The sequence below is a fragment of the Medicago sativa genome, chromosome 1 (genome assembly GCF_051527215.1).
Source record: "Medicago sativa cultivar Bolivia chromosome 1, Bolivia_mono, whole genome shotgun sequence".
Lineage (NCBI taxonomy): Eukaryota > Viridiplantae > Streptophyta > Magnoliopsida > Fabales > Fabaceae > Medicago > Medicago sativa.
Window position 1 is genome coordinate 52,748,474 of NC_140749.1, and position 18,831 is coordinate 52,767,304.

The window sequence follows — 18,831 nt, forward strand, 5'->3', positions numbered from 1 at the left end:
AATAACCAAATCAAGTAACATATCAGTGGTGATTATACAGCTTCAGCAACGACTCTTTTGATGTGCTGACAAACAACGTCTCTTTCACACCTCTATATAAAGGAGTGAAGGATTGAAGATTGTAAGAGACTCACAACAATTTTAAAACAATTTTAAAACCAATCCCTAACTGTGTAAGATTTTAAAACATTGATAATCATACCTACTTTAGAGAGAAAAGAGATACGGACAAACATTAATTATTAATTAATTAGTTTAGAATAATCTTTACAATGAATTTTCATATCCCCTTGTGAAACTACACACAAATGTCTTTTTTTTTGTTACAAGAAATGTTTATAAAAAGAAAACGTACCATTTGCAAAATAAAAATAAAAATAAAAATAAAAATAAAAATAAAAATTCAACAAATTGATATAGTAGGTGTTTGAATTTGACTATATCAATCCACTCATGTAAGGGACACCAGTTTGAGGAATCCAATCATCACCACTAACAAAGTTAGACACTGTGAAATTTGCTGCATCAGTGGCACCAATAACATGATAACCAGGCCATGTTACTCTATTTGCAGTGCTTGAACCTGGTCCTCTATTATCATATTCTGCATAATATAAAGTGCTCAATGCAAAATCACCATTCCATTCACGCCAACCAGAAGGGTTTATGAAACTATCCATAAAGGATTGCATATAAACTGTTCTTGAATATTCTTTCCATGGTCTCCCTAGGTATGTTTGAACAGTTCCAACTTTAGGAGCCAAATCATCTGCTGGTTTAATAGTTGCATTTTGTATAGAAATTCCAGTGTTTTGATTCGGGTCGGTTCGACCTTGAGCTGTGATAGGATTAAATTGTCCACTTAAAGGAAGGCGAGGATAGATGTTACAATTTTGCAAAACAACTGCACCATTTCCAAATATGAAGTCAACTGTTCCATAGATATCACATTCTCTATAAAACTGCCTCAAAGAATGTGTATATAGTGTGTCTTGATACCCTTCAAAGCTGCAACTATAAAAGGTAGACATGTCTGCTCCACTTCTTAGTGCAACTGCTTGATGTTTTGCTGCTCCAGCGGTGTTGCGAAATGTTATGTTAACTGCCACGAACCCTTGAGCAACCACAGCTGCAAATCCACATGAACCATCAAGTTAGTGAAATTGTTGACAACTAACGTATCTTCATGCATGCCATAAGTCATGGCATAGTATAGATTAACAATATGTTTGTGTGATTAAATGTGGACTACCAAAAATCCGTTGTTAAAAACCAACCAAAATTATCAATCGTTATTCAAAACAATTTTGTGAAATAAATTACTAAATTATTTTGTGGTTTGATGTCATTACGCTCTTGATTCAGCAAAAAAAAAATATTTTATGATTTGGTCACTAAATGAGTTGTGAATATGTAGCAATTTATGGTTTGTGGTCTATTTAATACGTCTAAATATTAATTTTTCTTACCGAAGGTGGCTGAATTGAATGTTGTGAAACCATCAGCGACATTGCGATTGCCTGTAATAATTGTTTGATTGATTCCTTCTCCAATCATCATTAAGTATTTCTTCTTTTTGTCAATAGAGACATACTCTTCATACACACCTTCTATGATAAAAATGAGGAAGTATCCATCACTTGCAACTGTGTTATTTGGTGCAGCAGCTATTGCATCATTGATAGTGGTAAAGTTTCCACTTCCATCTTGACTAACAACAACAATATCACTAACCAAAATACTATCTTCATCAGTTTGAAGTAGTTTTCTCCCATGGCGTCTAGCAGAATCATAAATAGTGCGTGCTTTATTTGACATCTTCAATGGTAAATTACCATTTTTGAAATTCAAGTGTTTCCCTTTTTGTGGCCATGATGTTCTTATTTTATTCTCGGGCATCCAACCCTTCAGGAACAAGGCTAGGGTTACGCTATGAAGCTTTATGTCATCAGAGAGAGATAATGACAAGTCATTTTTCACTCTTTGATCAGAAGCTGTGGTGTTTAGACCATCCAAACATGTTTGTTGGTTAGTCAAAACGGCGCTAAGGAAAGTTTCAAAATCTTCGGCTTGAGAAGCTGGAAGAACGTTACTAGATTGATTTGTTGTGCCATAAGTATTTGATAAGTATTCAAAACTTAGGTTAGCAAGGTATTGACAATCTTCAAGAGCGCGAATTGTGGATTGAGACAAAGATGAACTACCTTGAAGATATGAGTCCAATAAGTTCACAAACTTACGGGATTGGGATAAGGACTTTCGAATAGAAATGCGACCATAGTCATATATGTTTCCATTTTGACTACCAAGAACGGTTTTACAATAAGTAGGGTTTATGGTACCCTTGCAAATGGTTTCTGGTGGAACATTATTTGCTACACACAATGATACAAAGAACAAGATTGAAAGTAGAAAGGAAACATACAACTTCATAAAGGTGAAGTTTTTGAAAGCCATTGGTATTTAGATGAATGGATAAAAGGGTTGTTATAGCTAGATTGATGAATATAAGATGCATGGCTTCTAGGGTTTATATAGTAGCTATGAAGATTTTTTGTCACATTAATAGTATAATATCATTAGTGAGAATGAAGAAAAGTCAACTATATTCTTGGTAGCTAGCTACAAGGAATTTGTCTTAATTTGTATCTTTGATGTTGATATTTTGGCTACCGTGAATGCATTCACCAATACCAACCTACTATTGTGAATATTTAATTTCATTAGACATTTAGGATGAACTTAAACATTCATCAAGTTCAATGTAATGGTGTATGTATACAAATATTCCTTGGGATTTTATTTACTTGTTTACATTTGGTACAAGGTTAGTTCGGTACACGACTTGTGATCTTATATCCTTAGAATATAAAATTATAGCTTAGTTGTCAACTGTGAGGTTGGTTCCCAGCAATCACAAGACACTAATATTCAAATGAAAATATTTTCGACAAGACAACATAAACGTGGATGCCATGTATTGTTGCTCGACGTTATGTTTGGTAAAACCGCAAATGTGATGTGAGTGATATTTCTAATTATAGCTACTACATATTTATACGTACGAACATCCTTGTGCTAAGTTTACTAAAATAATATAGGGGAGCAGCAGTTGATTATAATTCCATTTTGTATAGTATTTTGTTTTTTTTAAGGAATTTTGTATAGTATTATATTAAGGATTAAGGATATATATATATATAGGGTTATGATAGAAGACACCTTTTATGAAGGTGTCTTTTATCAAGTTACTCTATGAGCATTTGCGAAAAGACACCAACTTACTTTTATGAAGGTGTCTTTTAGCAAAGTTATAACTAAAAAGTGAAAATCACACCTTAAGGTGTGACTTGTTAAAAGACACCACCAAAGGGTGGCTTGTAACAAAACTCATATACAGTTAAAACTCTATAAATTAATAATGTCAGGACCGGAGAAATTTATTAATTTAGAGAGTTATTAATTTATCGATAAATTAATAATTATTAATTTAAAGAGTTTTTAAGTAATTATACTGTACATACCAAACAAAAAGGCAAATTAGTCTATGCCTCTTAGAATTACGTTGCAGCGAACCTTGAGACTCAACGTAAATTAGTAACTACTGTGTTCATATGCATTGGAAATCAATAATGACTTTTGAACTACAGTAAATGTAAACAAGAGGAACAAATGTGTTCAATGTATTCTTAATATATTTTTTTCAGTTTCTATGAATTATTAATTTATGATTTTCTTGGGACCGAAAATTATATAGGGATCTCCCGAAAAATTATTATCTTATTATTTTATCGAGTTTTTCAATTTTTTACATTGGCCCAAGTCGGGACCGGACAAATTTATTATTTTAGAGAGTTTATTAATTTACCGAGTATTAATTCAAAGAGTTTCTACTATATATATATATATATATATATATATATATCATTTGGTTTCTTAATTTCTTAGTGATGTACAATATAGATTGCAATCCAATGGTACCTGCCAAAATAAATAGTCAATGACGCCTGCCAATGAAAATAGTCAATGGCAATCCAATGGTTCTACTTTCCTATTTGTTAGTTGAATTTCTCACTATTGGATATTAATGAAAATTGTTGAGAAGAAGATTCAAACCTTTACCAACTTTTATTTTTTGTTATGTTAGGTTTTATCCAATATTTTCTTTGAATATAGATATTCTAAAATTAATTTGTGCGCACTGATTTAAGCTAAAGATAAGGGGTTGAAGACCTTGAATTCAATCCAGAACGAATGAAAAAAAATTAATCTAACTATATTAACATTTTTTATTAAAAAAAAAAAATTGTGGGCTGAAGTTGTTTTGTATAATTAATTAGTGAAGAGTATAGTTAAATCTGTCCTTCGTTGAGATTAGACATAAACATGAGGACAAATTTAATCGAGTTGAAATAGTTAATCACATAAGATTATAGTTAATTACATCTACTCTCAACAAAGGACATATTTAGGCACCCGAACTCATGGTAACTTTACAGAAATGAGATGAAAACATCAATAGTTGGAGTCCTCCTTCCTTGAATTCACTATGTTTATGTCCTCTCTAAGAGTGTACATATCAAAATGAGTGAGCTTTGATCTATTTATACTAGCAGGGTAAGTGGAATTCCACTAATTGAATTTGTAGTTTGTTTAGCGAATTGACTTTTCTTCATTTTAAAGTAATTATCAGTTGTTCTTAGTGAGTCACTAAACCGCCATAATTTGCTAAGCACAATATTCACTTTGCTAAGAGAATTTTCCTTGTTTTACTTCAAATATCTCTACTTGCTTCGCTAAGTTAGCTTCCGCTCACTTATCGAGTTGACTCATATCCTTGTCTTTGGCTCAAGAATCATCTTATCTCTTCCTCATTGAGTGAATATGAGAGATAAGTGATTCAACTCGATATGAGTGTAATAACGGATGCACACCTATAATTTGTGTGGTGTTTCCGTTCGTTATTTGTTTGCGAGATGTCCCAAGATGTTGAACGTATGAAATGACATTATTAAATTGAGAAATCTTTGGGTTGGATTGCCAATTTTGCATAAAGATGAAAATAAAGAGACTAAAACTGTAATTATTTATTAAAAACAAGCAATTGAATTATTGACCACGACGAATCCGAAAAACAAAACTTTTATTACTACAATCCTTACAAATGAACTAAGATAAAGATAGACATTTAATTTAACATACCACGCCTAAGAAATTAACCACTTAGTCATCGACCAAAGCCTCGTTTCTCTTCGATTAAATACATCAAACCGTTTTCAACCACTAAGATTAGACACTTTTTTAATTAGGCTTAATTGCAATTTTGATCCCCTTATTTTATTTTTTTGTGAAATTGGTCCTCCTATTTTAAAATTCAACAGTTTTGGTCCTTCTATCTAAAATTTTGTCTAAAATATAGTGATATAACATGTGTTTAAATGGTGTTTTCAAGGGAATTTTCTGACGATTTCATCGATGTTGATATTATCTCGTCTTCATATCATATATCACGACATTTAAAATTTATCACATCACCTTTTTTAGTTAAAAAATATGATTGATTGAGAACCAAAACTGTCGCATTTTAAAATAAGAGGATCAATTCACAAAAAGATGAAAATAGGAGCACCAAAACTGCAATTAAGCCTAAATTCTAACTATTGATTTTTTTAATAGGTTTTGAGTATCCTCTTGTCCAAAATGTTTTGCTTATAAAAAAAAAAATGGATGTCGTATAAATATGTACTGAAGTTCTTCTAATTATGGTCCATCATTCATACATTTGTCGTTTTACCGAACATAACACGTATAAACAATTCATGGCACCCACGTTTATGTTGTCTATATACTATTTATTATTATTATTATTAAAATTAATGCCATGTGAAATTCCAATATTGCCCCTATGAGGGGCAATTCGGTAATTATATAATTCCATACCCTTGGAGAGTGCCACTTCATTATAAATATTATATTTTATATTTTATTTTATAAAATTTATTTTTTATTTTATATTTATTTTATAAGAATAAAAATAATCCTAAATTCAGTTGCTTCTACATTGCCGTCGTTGTGGGAGATTAAGGTGTCGTTTGACCCGACTTTTTTTCAACTTCTCTACATTTTTAAGGAGAAGTTAGGCCAAACACAATATCAATTAAGTACTTACTAAAAAAATATTTTTTTTGAATGCATAAAATTGAATGGAATGAGCTTTGGCCAAAAGTTGTTGAATGTTATTTTATAAAACTACTTCTCGACAATTTATTTCACAAGCATCTCTTTTCAACTCACGCTAGGAACCTTTTCTTTTATTTTATATAATTTTATTTTTTATTTTATATTTATTTTATAAGAATAAAAATAATCCTAAATTCAGTTGCTTCTACATTGTCGTCGTTGTGGGAGATTAAGGTGTCGTTTGACCCGGCTTTTTTTCAACTTCTCTACATTTTTAAGGAGAAGTTAGGTCAAACACAATATCAATTAAGTACTTACTAAAAAAAAATACTTTTTTTGAATGCATAAAATTGAATGGAATGAGATTTGGCCAAAAGTTGTTGAATGTTATTTTATAAAACTACTTCTCGACAATTTATTTCACAAGCATTTCTTTTCAACTAACGCTAGGAACTTTTTCTTTTATTTTTTAATATTGTATTTCAATATGTTTTTTTTCTTCCATTTAACTTTATTTTATTTTAATTTTTGAACCGTTCCATTTAATTTTTCAAGGAGGTTCCATTTAATTTTATTATCTTTTTTTCAAAGGAATTTTATTACTCCCTCAGTTTCACAATACTTGTCCATTTTGAAGAAATTACACATACCAAGGAATCAAATAAATGTTGTCATTTTTGATGAAATTCTTTGTGTTTTTTCTATAATACCCTTACTTATTTATTACTGTATTTCATTATATTATTTCTCTCTTTACAATAAATAGGTAAGGGTATTATTGATAAACCAATAATTAATGTTGCATTGAAACTTGAAAGTGACAAGTAAAGTGAAACAAAATTATTCTCTAAAATGGACAAGTATTGTGAAACGGAGGGAGTATCTTTTTATCACTTATATATTTAATTTCAATATCGTTTAATCATCACAACCTCACAAATATTTTTATTCACGCCGTCATTTAATGATACCAAATATTTTTATTTCCTTTATTCAACCACATGAATATATACATACACATTAACGTTTAGAGTAATATTTTATGTCTGGCTGTCTGTTTTTTTGTTACGTTAATGCATATAATTTTTTTAGTGTTGCTTGGTTGAATGCTACCTCACCGATTTTTTAACTACTTTCCAATTTATATATTTTTAATTTTTTTTTAACTATTTTCCAATTTTTTTATTTTTAACTATTTTCCAATTTTTTCTCCCAAATTCAGTTGCTTCTACACTGCCGTTGTGGGAAATTAAGATATCGATTGACCCGGGTTTTTTTCAACTTCTCTACTTTTTTAAGGAGAAGTTAGGTCAAATACAATATCAATTAAGTACTTGCTAAAGAAGACACTTTTTAAGGAGAATTTTATTACTCCCTCAGTTTCACAATACTTGTCCATTTTGAAGAAATTACACATACCAAGGAATCAAATAAATGTTGTCATTTTTGATGAAATTCTTTGTGTTTTTTCTATAATACCCTTACTCATTTATTATTTCATTATATTATTTCTCTCTTTACAATAAATAGGTAAGGGTATTATTGATAAACCAATAATTAATGTTGCATTGAAACTTGAAAGTGACAAGTAAAGTGAAACAAAATTATTCTCTAAAATGGACAAGTATTGTGAAACGGAGGGAGTATCTTTTTATCACTTATATATTTAATTTCAATATCGTTTAATCATCACAACCTCACAAATATTTTTATTCACGCCGTCATTTAATGATACCAAATATTTTTATTTCCTTTATTCAACCACATGAATATATACACACACATTAACGTTTAGAGTAATATTTTATGTCTGGTTGTCTGTTTTTTTGTTACGCTAATGCATATAATTTTTTTAGTGTTGCTTGGTTGAATGCTACCTCACCGATTTTTTAACTACTTTCCAATTTATATATTTTTAATTTTTTTAACTATTTTCCAATTTTTTTATTTTTAACTATTTTCCAATTTTTTCTCCCAAATTCAGTTGCTTCTACACTGCCGTTGTGGGAAATTAAGATATCGATTGACCCGGGTTTTTTTCAACTTCTCTACTTTTTTAAGGAGAAGTTAGGCCATATACAATATCAATTAAGTACTTGCTAAAGAAGACACTTTTTTTTTAATGCATAAAATTGAATGGTATGAGCTTTGGCCAAAAGTTGTTGAATGCTACTTCAAAAAACTACTTCTCCACAATTTATTTCACAAACATCTCTTCAATTCACGTTGGGAACTTTTTCTTTTATTTTTTAATATTATATTTCAATATGTTTTTTTCTTCCATTTAATTTTTTTTTGAACCGTTCCATTTAATTTTTTTAAGGATGTTCCATTTAATTTTATTACCTTTTTTTTCAAAGGAATTCTATTATCCTTTTATCACTTATATATTTAATATCAATATCGTTTAATCATCACAACCTCACAAATATTTTTATTCTCGCTGTCATTTAATGATACCAAATATTTTTATTTTCTTTCTCAACCTCGCTAATATACACACACACACACACCTTAGCATTTAGAGCAATTTTTTTGGGTGTCTGTTTTTTTGTTACGCTAATGCGTATAATTTTTTTGGCGTTAAATAATGCGTATGATTATTTTTTACAAAATTTTGATTTTAATTAAAAGTAAAATTGTAGATGTCTTTTCTTCAAAAAATTTATAGCTGCCTAAAATATATATATATATATATATATTGCACCTTTATATTGTAACAAACTATGCATATCTTTTTCTTATTCAAAAAAATTAGACATATTTGTTTCCATGACACCAACAATGTAACAAATATAATATCATATAATATAAATGCTTATATTTTTTAAAAACACCAAAATTATGGTATTCTTATAACGAAATTTGTTATTGAGTATAATTGAAATAGAAAAAACCAACTATTTTGATATTATTTATGTTATTATTTCAGGCTCCTTAAATTGTTTCTCCTATTCAAATATTTAACAAGTCATTTATATGATGATACAAATTTGTATTCATGTTACACAAAATAAACGTTATTGAGTAAATATAGTATTTATAAAAAAAAATATCTTTTATTATTTAACATTTTTAGCCTTCAGAAAATATTTTAAACATTTTTTTATTTATTATGTTAATTCATAATAAATTCAAAGTTTTGTCATCGTGAGCTTAGCTCAGTTGATAGGAACAATGCATAAATATATGCCAAGTCCGGGGTTCGGACCCCGGACACCATAAAAAAAGTAATAAATTCAACGTTTGTACAATATTTTGTCAAACAACATTTAACTTAAAAATAGCTTTAAAACTAAAGAAACCAAACAACTTTAGCTTATTTCTTAAAGGCCTTTATTTTAACTTTGTTTTGAAGTAACTTTTAGACCGTAAAAAACCTTTGCCAAACGGTATCTAAGTTCAGCTGGGAACACTGTTTCACTTTCTTCTTCATAAAAGGTCATTTTCTTCCTTTTTTCATAGTTCTGAGAACATGTATGACTTGAGTTGATTGATTTTTATGGCTTGAGGGGTTCATTTTTCGACACTGGTTTAGTTTTTGCTTCATCATAGGTGGTTTTCTTCATTTTTTCACGATTCTGCATTTTAAGGGTTTTGTTTTTTGTTTTTTTTTTTCAATTGTTAGTGGATTATGTACCAGAAATTGTTATGTTGCATAGATGTAGAAAAATCTTCCTTTGTTATGTGGAGTATAGTAGAGGTCATGATGATTGAATTTTAGCTCATGGTAAAGTTTTGACACAATTGTTATTTTAGCTTCTACTACTGTAGTTGAAAAAAATTGATGCATGTGGGTTATTTTATTTTTTTTGAGTAATCCTAAAGCTATTTTCATATTTGGTTTATTCTTTCCTATATGATTGTGTCGTACGAAAGTTGATTGGTGTAAATTTGTTTTGGTCATATCATTGAGGTCCAGAAAGTTGATCATACAGAAATTTGTGCATTTAAGATCAGGTTGATTTGATGATACAAAAATTGATCACATAGAAATATGCTAGCTTCTTTCGATATCAGAATGAACAAAGGGAATAAAATTAAATGATGTATTATTGTATTTCTATATAGGACTTTCAATGTCAAGGAATTATCACTACATTAAGGATCTCAAAAATGATTTGGACATTTGGAAAATAGGATTTGGAGTGCTAGATTCTTGGATTGTGACTGGTAGTAATGAGAATCAACATATGAAGCTCATTATTTATGATGCAAATGTTAGATGAGTTAGTTAAGATTTGTTGTAATTTCCTTTATGATTTATCAACGGTACTTATTAGTATACATTTTGATTTATTTATATTTTTTTGGTTTCTTTCTCGGATTTAGGGTGATCGAGTTCATGTAATAACTCGATATAGAGAATTGGAGCATTGAAAGGCTTTGATTGAGGAAAACAAGACTTATATTTTGTATAATTGTCATGTGTTTGATAATGAAATTGCATTTAATCCCTTTAAGGTTGTTTTTGGTTATGGTACAAAGGTGCAGAAGTATGACAAGTTAACTATCGTTCTTACTCGTGAATTTCGCTTTAAGTCATTTAAGGAAATTCAAGATGGAAAATTCAAAACTGACGTTTTATATGGTATAGTTATGTGCTTTAATTTATTTCTGTGTTTTCTCCGATTATAATGTTCTTATAGATGTAATTTTTTTTTTAAGAAATCATCGGGCTTCTTCATGAGATTGTCAAGACAACACGAATTGGGACTGGAAAGAAACCGTGTACGAACATTGTGTTGAAAGATAAATGGTATTATTTTCTAATTTGTCAGCATCAGATGATAGGATTTTGTATACGTTTGATAATGACCTGAAAGATGTATTTCCTTATGCAGTGGGAATGTGGTTGATGTAACACTATGGGAAAAATACTTCGTAGCTTTATCATTTACCATCTATTTACCTTGAGTTCTTTGCTTCCATTTTGTAGTCAATGACAACCCAAATATATGTAACAATTGGTCAGGTTCGATGCTTCTCATCAACCTACATCATCCGGTTGTTGAGAAGTTTAAGACTTAGTAAGTTTGCATTATGATTTCACAATTAAGTGTTAAAGTAACTTATTATTTCACAATCTGATTTGATTGTTTTTTGACCATGTTTCTTGAATTGTTGTCGTGACCTTAACACTTCTCAAGCTCTTCAGTCAGAACTTAAGTCAGAGTTCGGCTTCTTCTCAACGTACTTCGTACAACGATTTTTCCAATCTGTCTCAAGTTAGGCCAATTGTTGAATTTATAAACTTAGTCAAGGTCTGCTTTTTTTATGAACAAACATGCTTTGAATTTTTTTACGCACAAATCAAAAATATATATTGCATTATTCTTTATTTCATGTGCATAATTTGTGTTAGGAAACATATTGCATCACTATTTGGAAAACAACTAAATTCAATCCTAACCAATTTGGATGGTATTATGAGAGTTGCACCAAATGTTCGAAGACATCAATGTCAAATGGTACTAGCTATAAAGCACATGCAGGAGCGATGCTTAATTTCCGTTTGTTTCAACAATGTTAATTGGACAACGGGGTACATATATACCACATGCATGCATTTATCTAGACTTTATAGGAAGATAATAGGAAGATAAATTAGAAGTCATGGTACATTTTCTTTAGCTTAAAATCAGTTATGCTACCTTCATTTTATAAATTATATGTAACTATATTCGCATACATTTTATCCATGTTAATATGCATTAGACTAATATTGTAGTTATTTCCCTGTTTAGCATTTCTCAAACGAGGAGTCAAGAACAATTCTGAAAGAAAAGCGCAAAACAATCACTCTTATTGATGATCAGACACAGAGAAAGTATAAGTGTCGCCTCATTACCGTTGAAAGAGCAAGCTATGGAAAATACTTGGGTGGGCAGTTGTTCAATTTCTGCAGAGAACGTGTGATGGAAGAAGGTGGTAAGCTCATCTTTGATCTCGAAAAGTCACCGAAGAACTTGCATGTTCGAGTTGTTCCAAAGTAGATCTTTGCTGCTGGACTATTTGAACTTCTACTATTTTGGCGTATCGCTTTGGACTGTAATCGTAAACTATCTTGACTTTGGGATGCCATTTGTTCTTTTCATTTTGTCTGATGTAAATATTGGCAAAAATCCCTTTTTGGTTAGTCTATGACACTTCCAGTCTCTTTTATAAACCTAACTATTATGTAACGTTAATATGCACATTGTTGGTTACTTCATTGGTTCCAATTAGTATCATGTTAATTATAATGTTGTTTTCCTAATCTCTTGAACAAAATGAGATTTGTGCAATATGCTTGCTTGATTTTCACATTTATGAACGACAACAATTTCTTAGAAAGATGCAGTTATTTCCCTTAATTTTCTCATTTCTCCTTTATAACAAAGTTTTTTAAAAATATAGCAAAAGTGATTTATTTAGAATATCCAAGTTTCTGCAATATTTATTAATTTGCTCATTTTTTCTTTGGAATTTTTTTTACAAGATACGTTATTCAACCCGTGCAAAGCACGGGTTTGTAACTAGTTTCTTCGAAAAAAAACTTTCATATATTTCTGTCTTGTGATTGCTGTGAACCACATTGGACAATTAAACTATAACATTTTATGTTATTTTAAAATAAAATAAAAAAATCAAAGTTTTTATACGACAAAAAAGAAAATCATATTTAATAACTATTAGCCGATCACACCTCAATCACCATGTCCAAAATCATCATCGTTCAAAGTTATGGAGGAGCAGGAGACAGTAATGTATATTTAATGAAGAAATTGTGTGGTAGGTGGTGAACACAAAGTAAACCAGTATCGGTTTCATATTGTAACAGGGTGTAGGTGCTCATATTATTTGGAGAATGCGATCATATAGGTTGGGTTTTATTTTATGGATTAATAATCATAATAATAATTAAAATTTTGTCAAAAAGAAATAATAATTAAAATATCAATAACTATATCAAGAAAAATTTCTTTCAAAAAAAAATATCAAGAAAAATTTAGGTTGTATATCAATTTTTAAAACAACTCCAATTTATTAATGGAACACTAATTCAAGCATAAGTGGTCCTCGTGAGCTTAGCTCAGTTGATACGGATAACGCATAATATATGCAAGGTCTACGGTTCAAACCCCGACCACCACCAAAAAAATTCAAGCACAAGTGGTGCTAAGTTTTTTCATTATTTTGTTGGTGTGTCTGAAAATTGAGAATTTTCAAAAGGGTCGTGTAATTGAATTTCTAAATTTGTCAAAATAGTTAATTAGATCTCTAAACTGAAATTTTTTAGCTTTTAAATAATTTATAACTAGGCTATTAGGACCATAAACAATCAATATAATTTTATATTTTATGTTACAAACTAATTCACGGACATAGAGAGTACATAAGCCAAAAATCTAAAAATAATTCACGGACATAGACAGTACATAAACCAATAATTAATGATACTTTTTTGAGACGGACAAATGCATACAACAAGACAGGCATTTGTCAAAGACTTCATGTGATGATGATGAAGAAAAGTTCCAACATCCATTCCAATTATTTATAGACATGGAATAGTTTATTGTCAGGCTAAAGAATAGTACAAATACTAACAATTACAAAGACTTCATCTAGTTATTGTTTGACTTTGGAAAATGTTTTCTAATTTAATGTATTAAATTTTAGGCTAAACTGCACTTTTCACCCCCTAAGTTTCAAAATATTGCGATTTTGGCCCCCTATTAAAAAAAATTAAAATTTGGCCCCTTGCATTTCAAAATTGCTGAGAAGACGCCACGTGTCCCAAAAAAGGGGCCATAATCGCACCTATTTGTAAAGATAAGGGGTCAAAAAGCATATTTCCCTTATGTTAGGGGGTTAAAAGAGTATATTTCCCTAAACATGGAGGGTCACTTTTTAATTTTTTTTAATAGGGGGCCAAAATCGCAACATTGTCAAAGTTAGGGGGTCAAAACTGCAGTTTAGCCTAAATTTTAATTACATAATGTTACATTGTTTTTTTCTAAGCCACGACATCGGGCAACTTTAGAGACTAATTCCTAGAGGTAATTGGGATCCATTGCTCTCTCAACATATATTTTTCTATCCGCATCAATTAGGAATCGCCTGTGAACCAACTTGTTGAATGTCTAAGTATCTACCACTTGTGCCATAACGCGCTGAGATACAAGGTGGCATTGATGGTTGAAGTGGGGGAGTTAAGGTGTGGAATGAAAATATTATTGCTAACCAAAGTATAGTATCTAATTTACTCTTAAAATTACCAACGCATTACATATTATAATATAAGATTTTCAATAAAAAAAATTCTACATGATGGCTCTAAGAGTACTTAGTTATAGTATATGACCCTATTCAAAATTATTCAAAGTAATCTTCACTTCACTATATATATCTGAGATGGCTAAATAAACAGTTTGTCTGAATAAATCGGTTTACATTATACAAAAACTAAATAGGACACTGCCTTTAGAAAGAAAACTGTGTTGAAAAGGAGAGAGGGTGGTTTACAATAATAACAATCTTAACCACCCTTTACATTCTATCTTTTCCTAACTAACCAACTTGTATGAATAACAGTTTCTTAACATTTACAAAAATTTGGAAAAAAGAGTCTTTTTCTCTATGGTTTGTTTCTTTCCCTATCCTGAAATATGGAAGGGACAAAAATTGTATATATGTGGCCTTGAGTTTGGTAGTTTACCTCAATGGTCTCTTCTTTTAATCAATGCTGATTCTGATTTTGATTTTGATTTCGATATTGATACTGTTTCATTAAAAGCTCCGCGTAGAGTATCTCATTCCACGTATCAGGAACACCAGGGAGGCACCAATGGCTGCAGTCTTGGTACATCAACGGCGATTTCCTTTCGTCTGGTGATAGGTTTTGCTTCCTATAGATAGAGGGATGACCGTCTTTCCGGAAATCTGTCATTTTCGTGACATTCAAGTAGGTCACACGAGTCTTCATATTTCTCAGTACCTTTTCCAAAACTCTCATCTTAGGAGGGTATTGCCTCAAGTATTTTTCGTTCTTGATTGGCACGATTTCGCTGTCACATTGTCCACCTGAATTCCATTGCCCGCCACTACAGTTTGATACAATTAGAAAAACATTTATATGTGTCAGCGTTCTTGTTCCATAGCATAATAGGCTCATAGGTCAAAAATATGTCTACAAGTCAAAAACAATTGAGATGACAAAATTATAAGTTGATACTATCTTACACGAACTTAAAAATAACTCAAGATTCAAGTCGTATATTAAATGACAAAAGAAAAGTAATTGATTTTACAAAGCTGAAAAAAAAGATTAGTTGGATACACTAAGTTTAAGTAGAGATTCATTATTTCTGGATTCACCATAATCAGGGCCGGCCTTGAGGGGGTGCAAACAGCTCAACCTAGCTGGGCCTCCCTCAAGGATGGGCCTCCAAAAAAAAAATTATACCCAGTAGTATACTATCCAGTAGTATACTATCCTGCAATGAAGGGGGTGCAAACAGCGCATGACTTTTGATTGTTTTGTGCAGGTTTAATTTTCCTCTTGCTTTTGGTGTTAGGTGGAGATTCCTCATGTATACGGTAATTATTTTCACCTATGGGTGTACCGCATATATACGGCACGTTGTATTTATCTTTTAAAAAATATAAACAGAGCATTGCTCTTTTAAAAAAATATGTTTTGATTTTATCACTGGCCTCTTTTCATTCCCAGAGCCGAGCCTCCGAATTCTCAGGGACGGCCCTGACCATAATGATACGGGATTCATGTCCAAATAGACTGACTGAGTTCAATTTAATATCGAATCAATATATGGCTCGCGTGTATTGTAATATACTGATAATCGTGATTAAGACAACTAATCTGAACCCGAAAAAATGACACTGAAATTGAACCCTTAAAGTAATGCATCAACAAAATAAATACAACAATCACAGATTCATTTTTACTTTACCTAAAATGCGAAGAAGAATATCCTCTGAAGAAGACCATAGACTTGGATGTATTTATGTTGGCATCAATCCATCTGCTCCAGGTTGTTATAGCCTTTCGAAATGCCTCCAAAACATTCAATTCATTATACACATGACTACCTTCTTGATAATAGTCCTTCCTGAAAAAAATTATCGAGGTTAACTGTTAAAGAGGCCTAGAGACTCGAGTTGACAGAAAACGAAATCAGAATAGACTCAAGAGAGTAATGAGCTTCAGTGAAGGTCGAATCGATGGGGAGTGCCCAAGTTCAAACCCTGACTGAAACAACTATTGGTCAGGCTTTATTTGCCTCGTACCCGGAGTCCGGGTAACCAAGGGAGAAAACAAAATCAAAATAAGGTTGAAAATAAGGCTTGACTGCTGTCACTTCTACGTTGTAAGAGGAAATTGAAATGCATCTGTTTACCCTTTAGAAGTTTTATCATGAGTCCACCAGTGGCCAGTATTGAAGATGATTATATCAGCATCTTTATATTGATTAGACGATCTACCAACCAAATCGAGCCGAAGTGTTTCCTTCTTTGTTCCATTCTTGACAAGCATCTCCCACTCCTGAACTAAGAACGGCGATACAAAAAGCTCGACCGTGAAGTTGTAATCCTACCAATCAAGGAAATCAATACTCAACATTGATACAGCATGAAGATGAAATTGCACAAAGCAAAACGGATAAACTGAAACTTAAAATGCAGAGGGAATCAAGGAAACAAAACTAACCTTGAATATGAATGAATAAGAGGATTCTCCTTTAAAATGAACTCTTCCATTTGCTTCAAAAACTTTACTTTTATCTTTCACAGAGTTTCTGAGGATGCAAATAAGAGATTCCCACATATTCCTATTGATTGAATCACCAACAAAAACAAGTCTCTTGCCTCTCAACAAATCCAACATTCTTTGTCCATCCAACCTATTAGCAATTGCAAGAATACAAGTATCAACAAATTAAACAAATTAAGTTCCTAAAAAACATTCTCAAAGCAATTTGAACAACATCAAAATTAATCATCAAACATGAATTGTTGAAAGTCTCGCATTAGATGTGACGTGGCCTAAAAATATGTCCGTAAGTGGTGGACAGTCCTCTCCTTACAAGTCGGTATTGTAGGAGTTGATTTAGAAACAACCTAAATTCTAATATCGTATTAGATCCTATCTAAAATCTTGTGTCATTTCTATCAGACTACTCGGGTCACGCTCCAAATGTCCAGGCCTTCCAATTTTGCAGCGATTGAGTTAGGCTCGACTAGAATTCTAATGCTAATAAGAAATCTAGTGCTAATAATAAATTCATCAAAAGTCTCTAACCTTGGAAGGCTACACCCTTTTGGCTTCCACTTTAATTTCTGATAATCTTTATCAGGCCTTCCATTGCTTATACAACTGAACTGTTCATCAATCAAATTGCAAGAACCAGGTTTATAGAGAGGATAAGATTCATCCTTAATCCATTTCCCATCAAAAAAATCACACTTCATCAAAGTCTCCATCATATGAATCTCATCTTTCATACTTGCAGTTTGATTTTCCTTCTTCTGATGTTTAACTTCATCAGAAACATGAGAAGAGGTTTGGTTGGTGGTTGAAACAGCATCTTTAGATGAATTGAGAGAGTTTTGAGTTTTGTTTCCAACATGGGTTGATTTGAAAGTTGTTGTATTTGAGTTAGAAGATTGAGAAGTGTTACTATTAGATCTAGAAGTGTTACTAAAAGTGTTGCTAAAAGTGGAAGAAGAAGAAGTGGTTGTGTTGTGGAAAAAGAATGAGAAAATAGAAGAAAGATGAGATTTAGAAGAATCAAAAGTGGAAGTTTTTGTGGTGAATATGTTAGTAAACCAAGGAGAAGAAGCATTAGAAGAAGGAGAAAAAGCTAAGAAAACAGTTAAAGAAACAAAAGCAAGCATAAAAGCATAAGTAAAAGCGATAGTTTTTCTGGTTTTGAGAATAGAAGAGAAGCTTTTGATGTTTAAGTGTGTAACATGTTTGGTTGTTTCAGCCATTGAAGTTAAAGGGTTGTTTTTGTTTGGGACAGAGAAAAAGAAACAATGAAGTTAAGTCATGTTATGTTACATGTGTGAAACAAAGAAGGTTGTGTAACTGTTTGGTTGAAGAAAGAGTTGGTTTTTTTTGTTTATGTGTGTGAAAATGAAAATGAAAATGAAAATGTTGGTGTTGAATTTTCTGGGTTGAGTGGACAAAGATGATTGTCGATTATTATGCTTTTTGTGATGATGATATATGAATTTGATATTTGATCGATGCATTGATTAGGATTTGATTAAGATTTAATAACTGTTAACCAATAAGAGTGTGACATGTTTTTTTGGTACAAAACATGTTTTTTTATTAACAGCAAAATTGCCACTGTTGGCTCCATGGTGTCGTGTAATAATTGAAAAGAATATTGTTGCATGACCATTTACAATGGTCACCAACATTAAACACCCTTCAACACCCACTTTTTCAATTCCCAACACTCCACATCATCTTCTCTCTCTTAATTCAACACTCATTCAACTTTAACCTCTCCAATGGTTTTTTTTCATTCAACACTCTACCCCACCACCTTTTATTTCTTATTCTTATTTAATTTTATATTTTTGTTTTTATAATTACATAAAATTACAATTATCGATTATAATTAAATTAAA

The 18,831-nt window shown here is 31.1% G+C and overlaps 2 protein-coding genes across 2 annotated transcripts; both read right to left on the reverse strand.

Moving 5' to 3' along the window:
• Window positions 1-223: 223 nt before the first annotated feature.
• On the reverse strand, window positions 224-2,510 carry LOC146955292 (putative pectinesterase/pectinesterase inhibitor 7). Its single transcript, XM_085720978.1, has 2 exons — window positions 1,470-2,510; window positions 224-1,129 (listed from the first exon to the last, which is right to left on the reverse strand). The coding sequence occupies exons 1-2, from the start codon at window positions 2,455-2,457 to the stop codon at window positions 438-440; spliced, it is 1,680 nt and encodes a 559-aa protein (XP_085577104.1). The 5' UTR covers window positions 2,458-2,510; the 3' UTR covers window positions 224-437.
• A 12,031-nt stretch (window positions 2,511-14,541) lies between these two features.
• LOC146955293 (protein trichome birefringence-like) lies at window positions 14,542-18,393 on the reverse strand. Its single transcript, XM_085720984.1, has 5 exons — window positions 17,489-18,393; window positions 16,898-17,090; window positions 16,587-16,780; window positions 16,140-16,298; window positions 14,542-15,269 (listed from the first exon to the last, which is right to left on the reverse strand). Exons 1-5 carry the CDS (start codon window positions 18,178-18,180, stop codon window positions 14,906-14,908), a joined length of 1,602 nt encoding a protein of 533 aa, XP_085577110.1. The 5' UTR covers window positions 18,181-18,393; the 3' UTR covers window positions 14,542-14,905.
• Window positions 18,394-18,831: the final 438 nt, after the last annotated feature.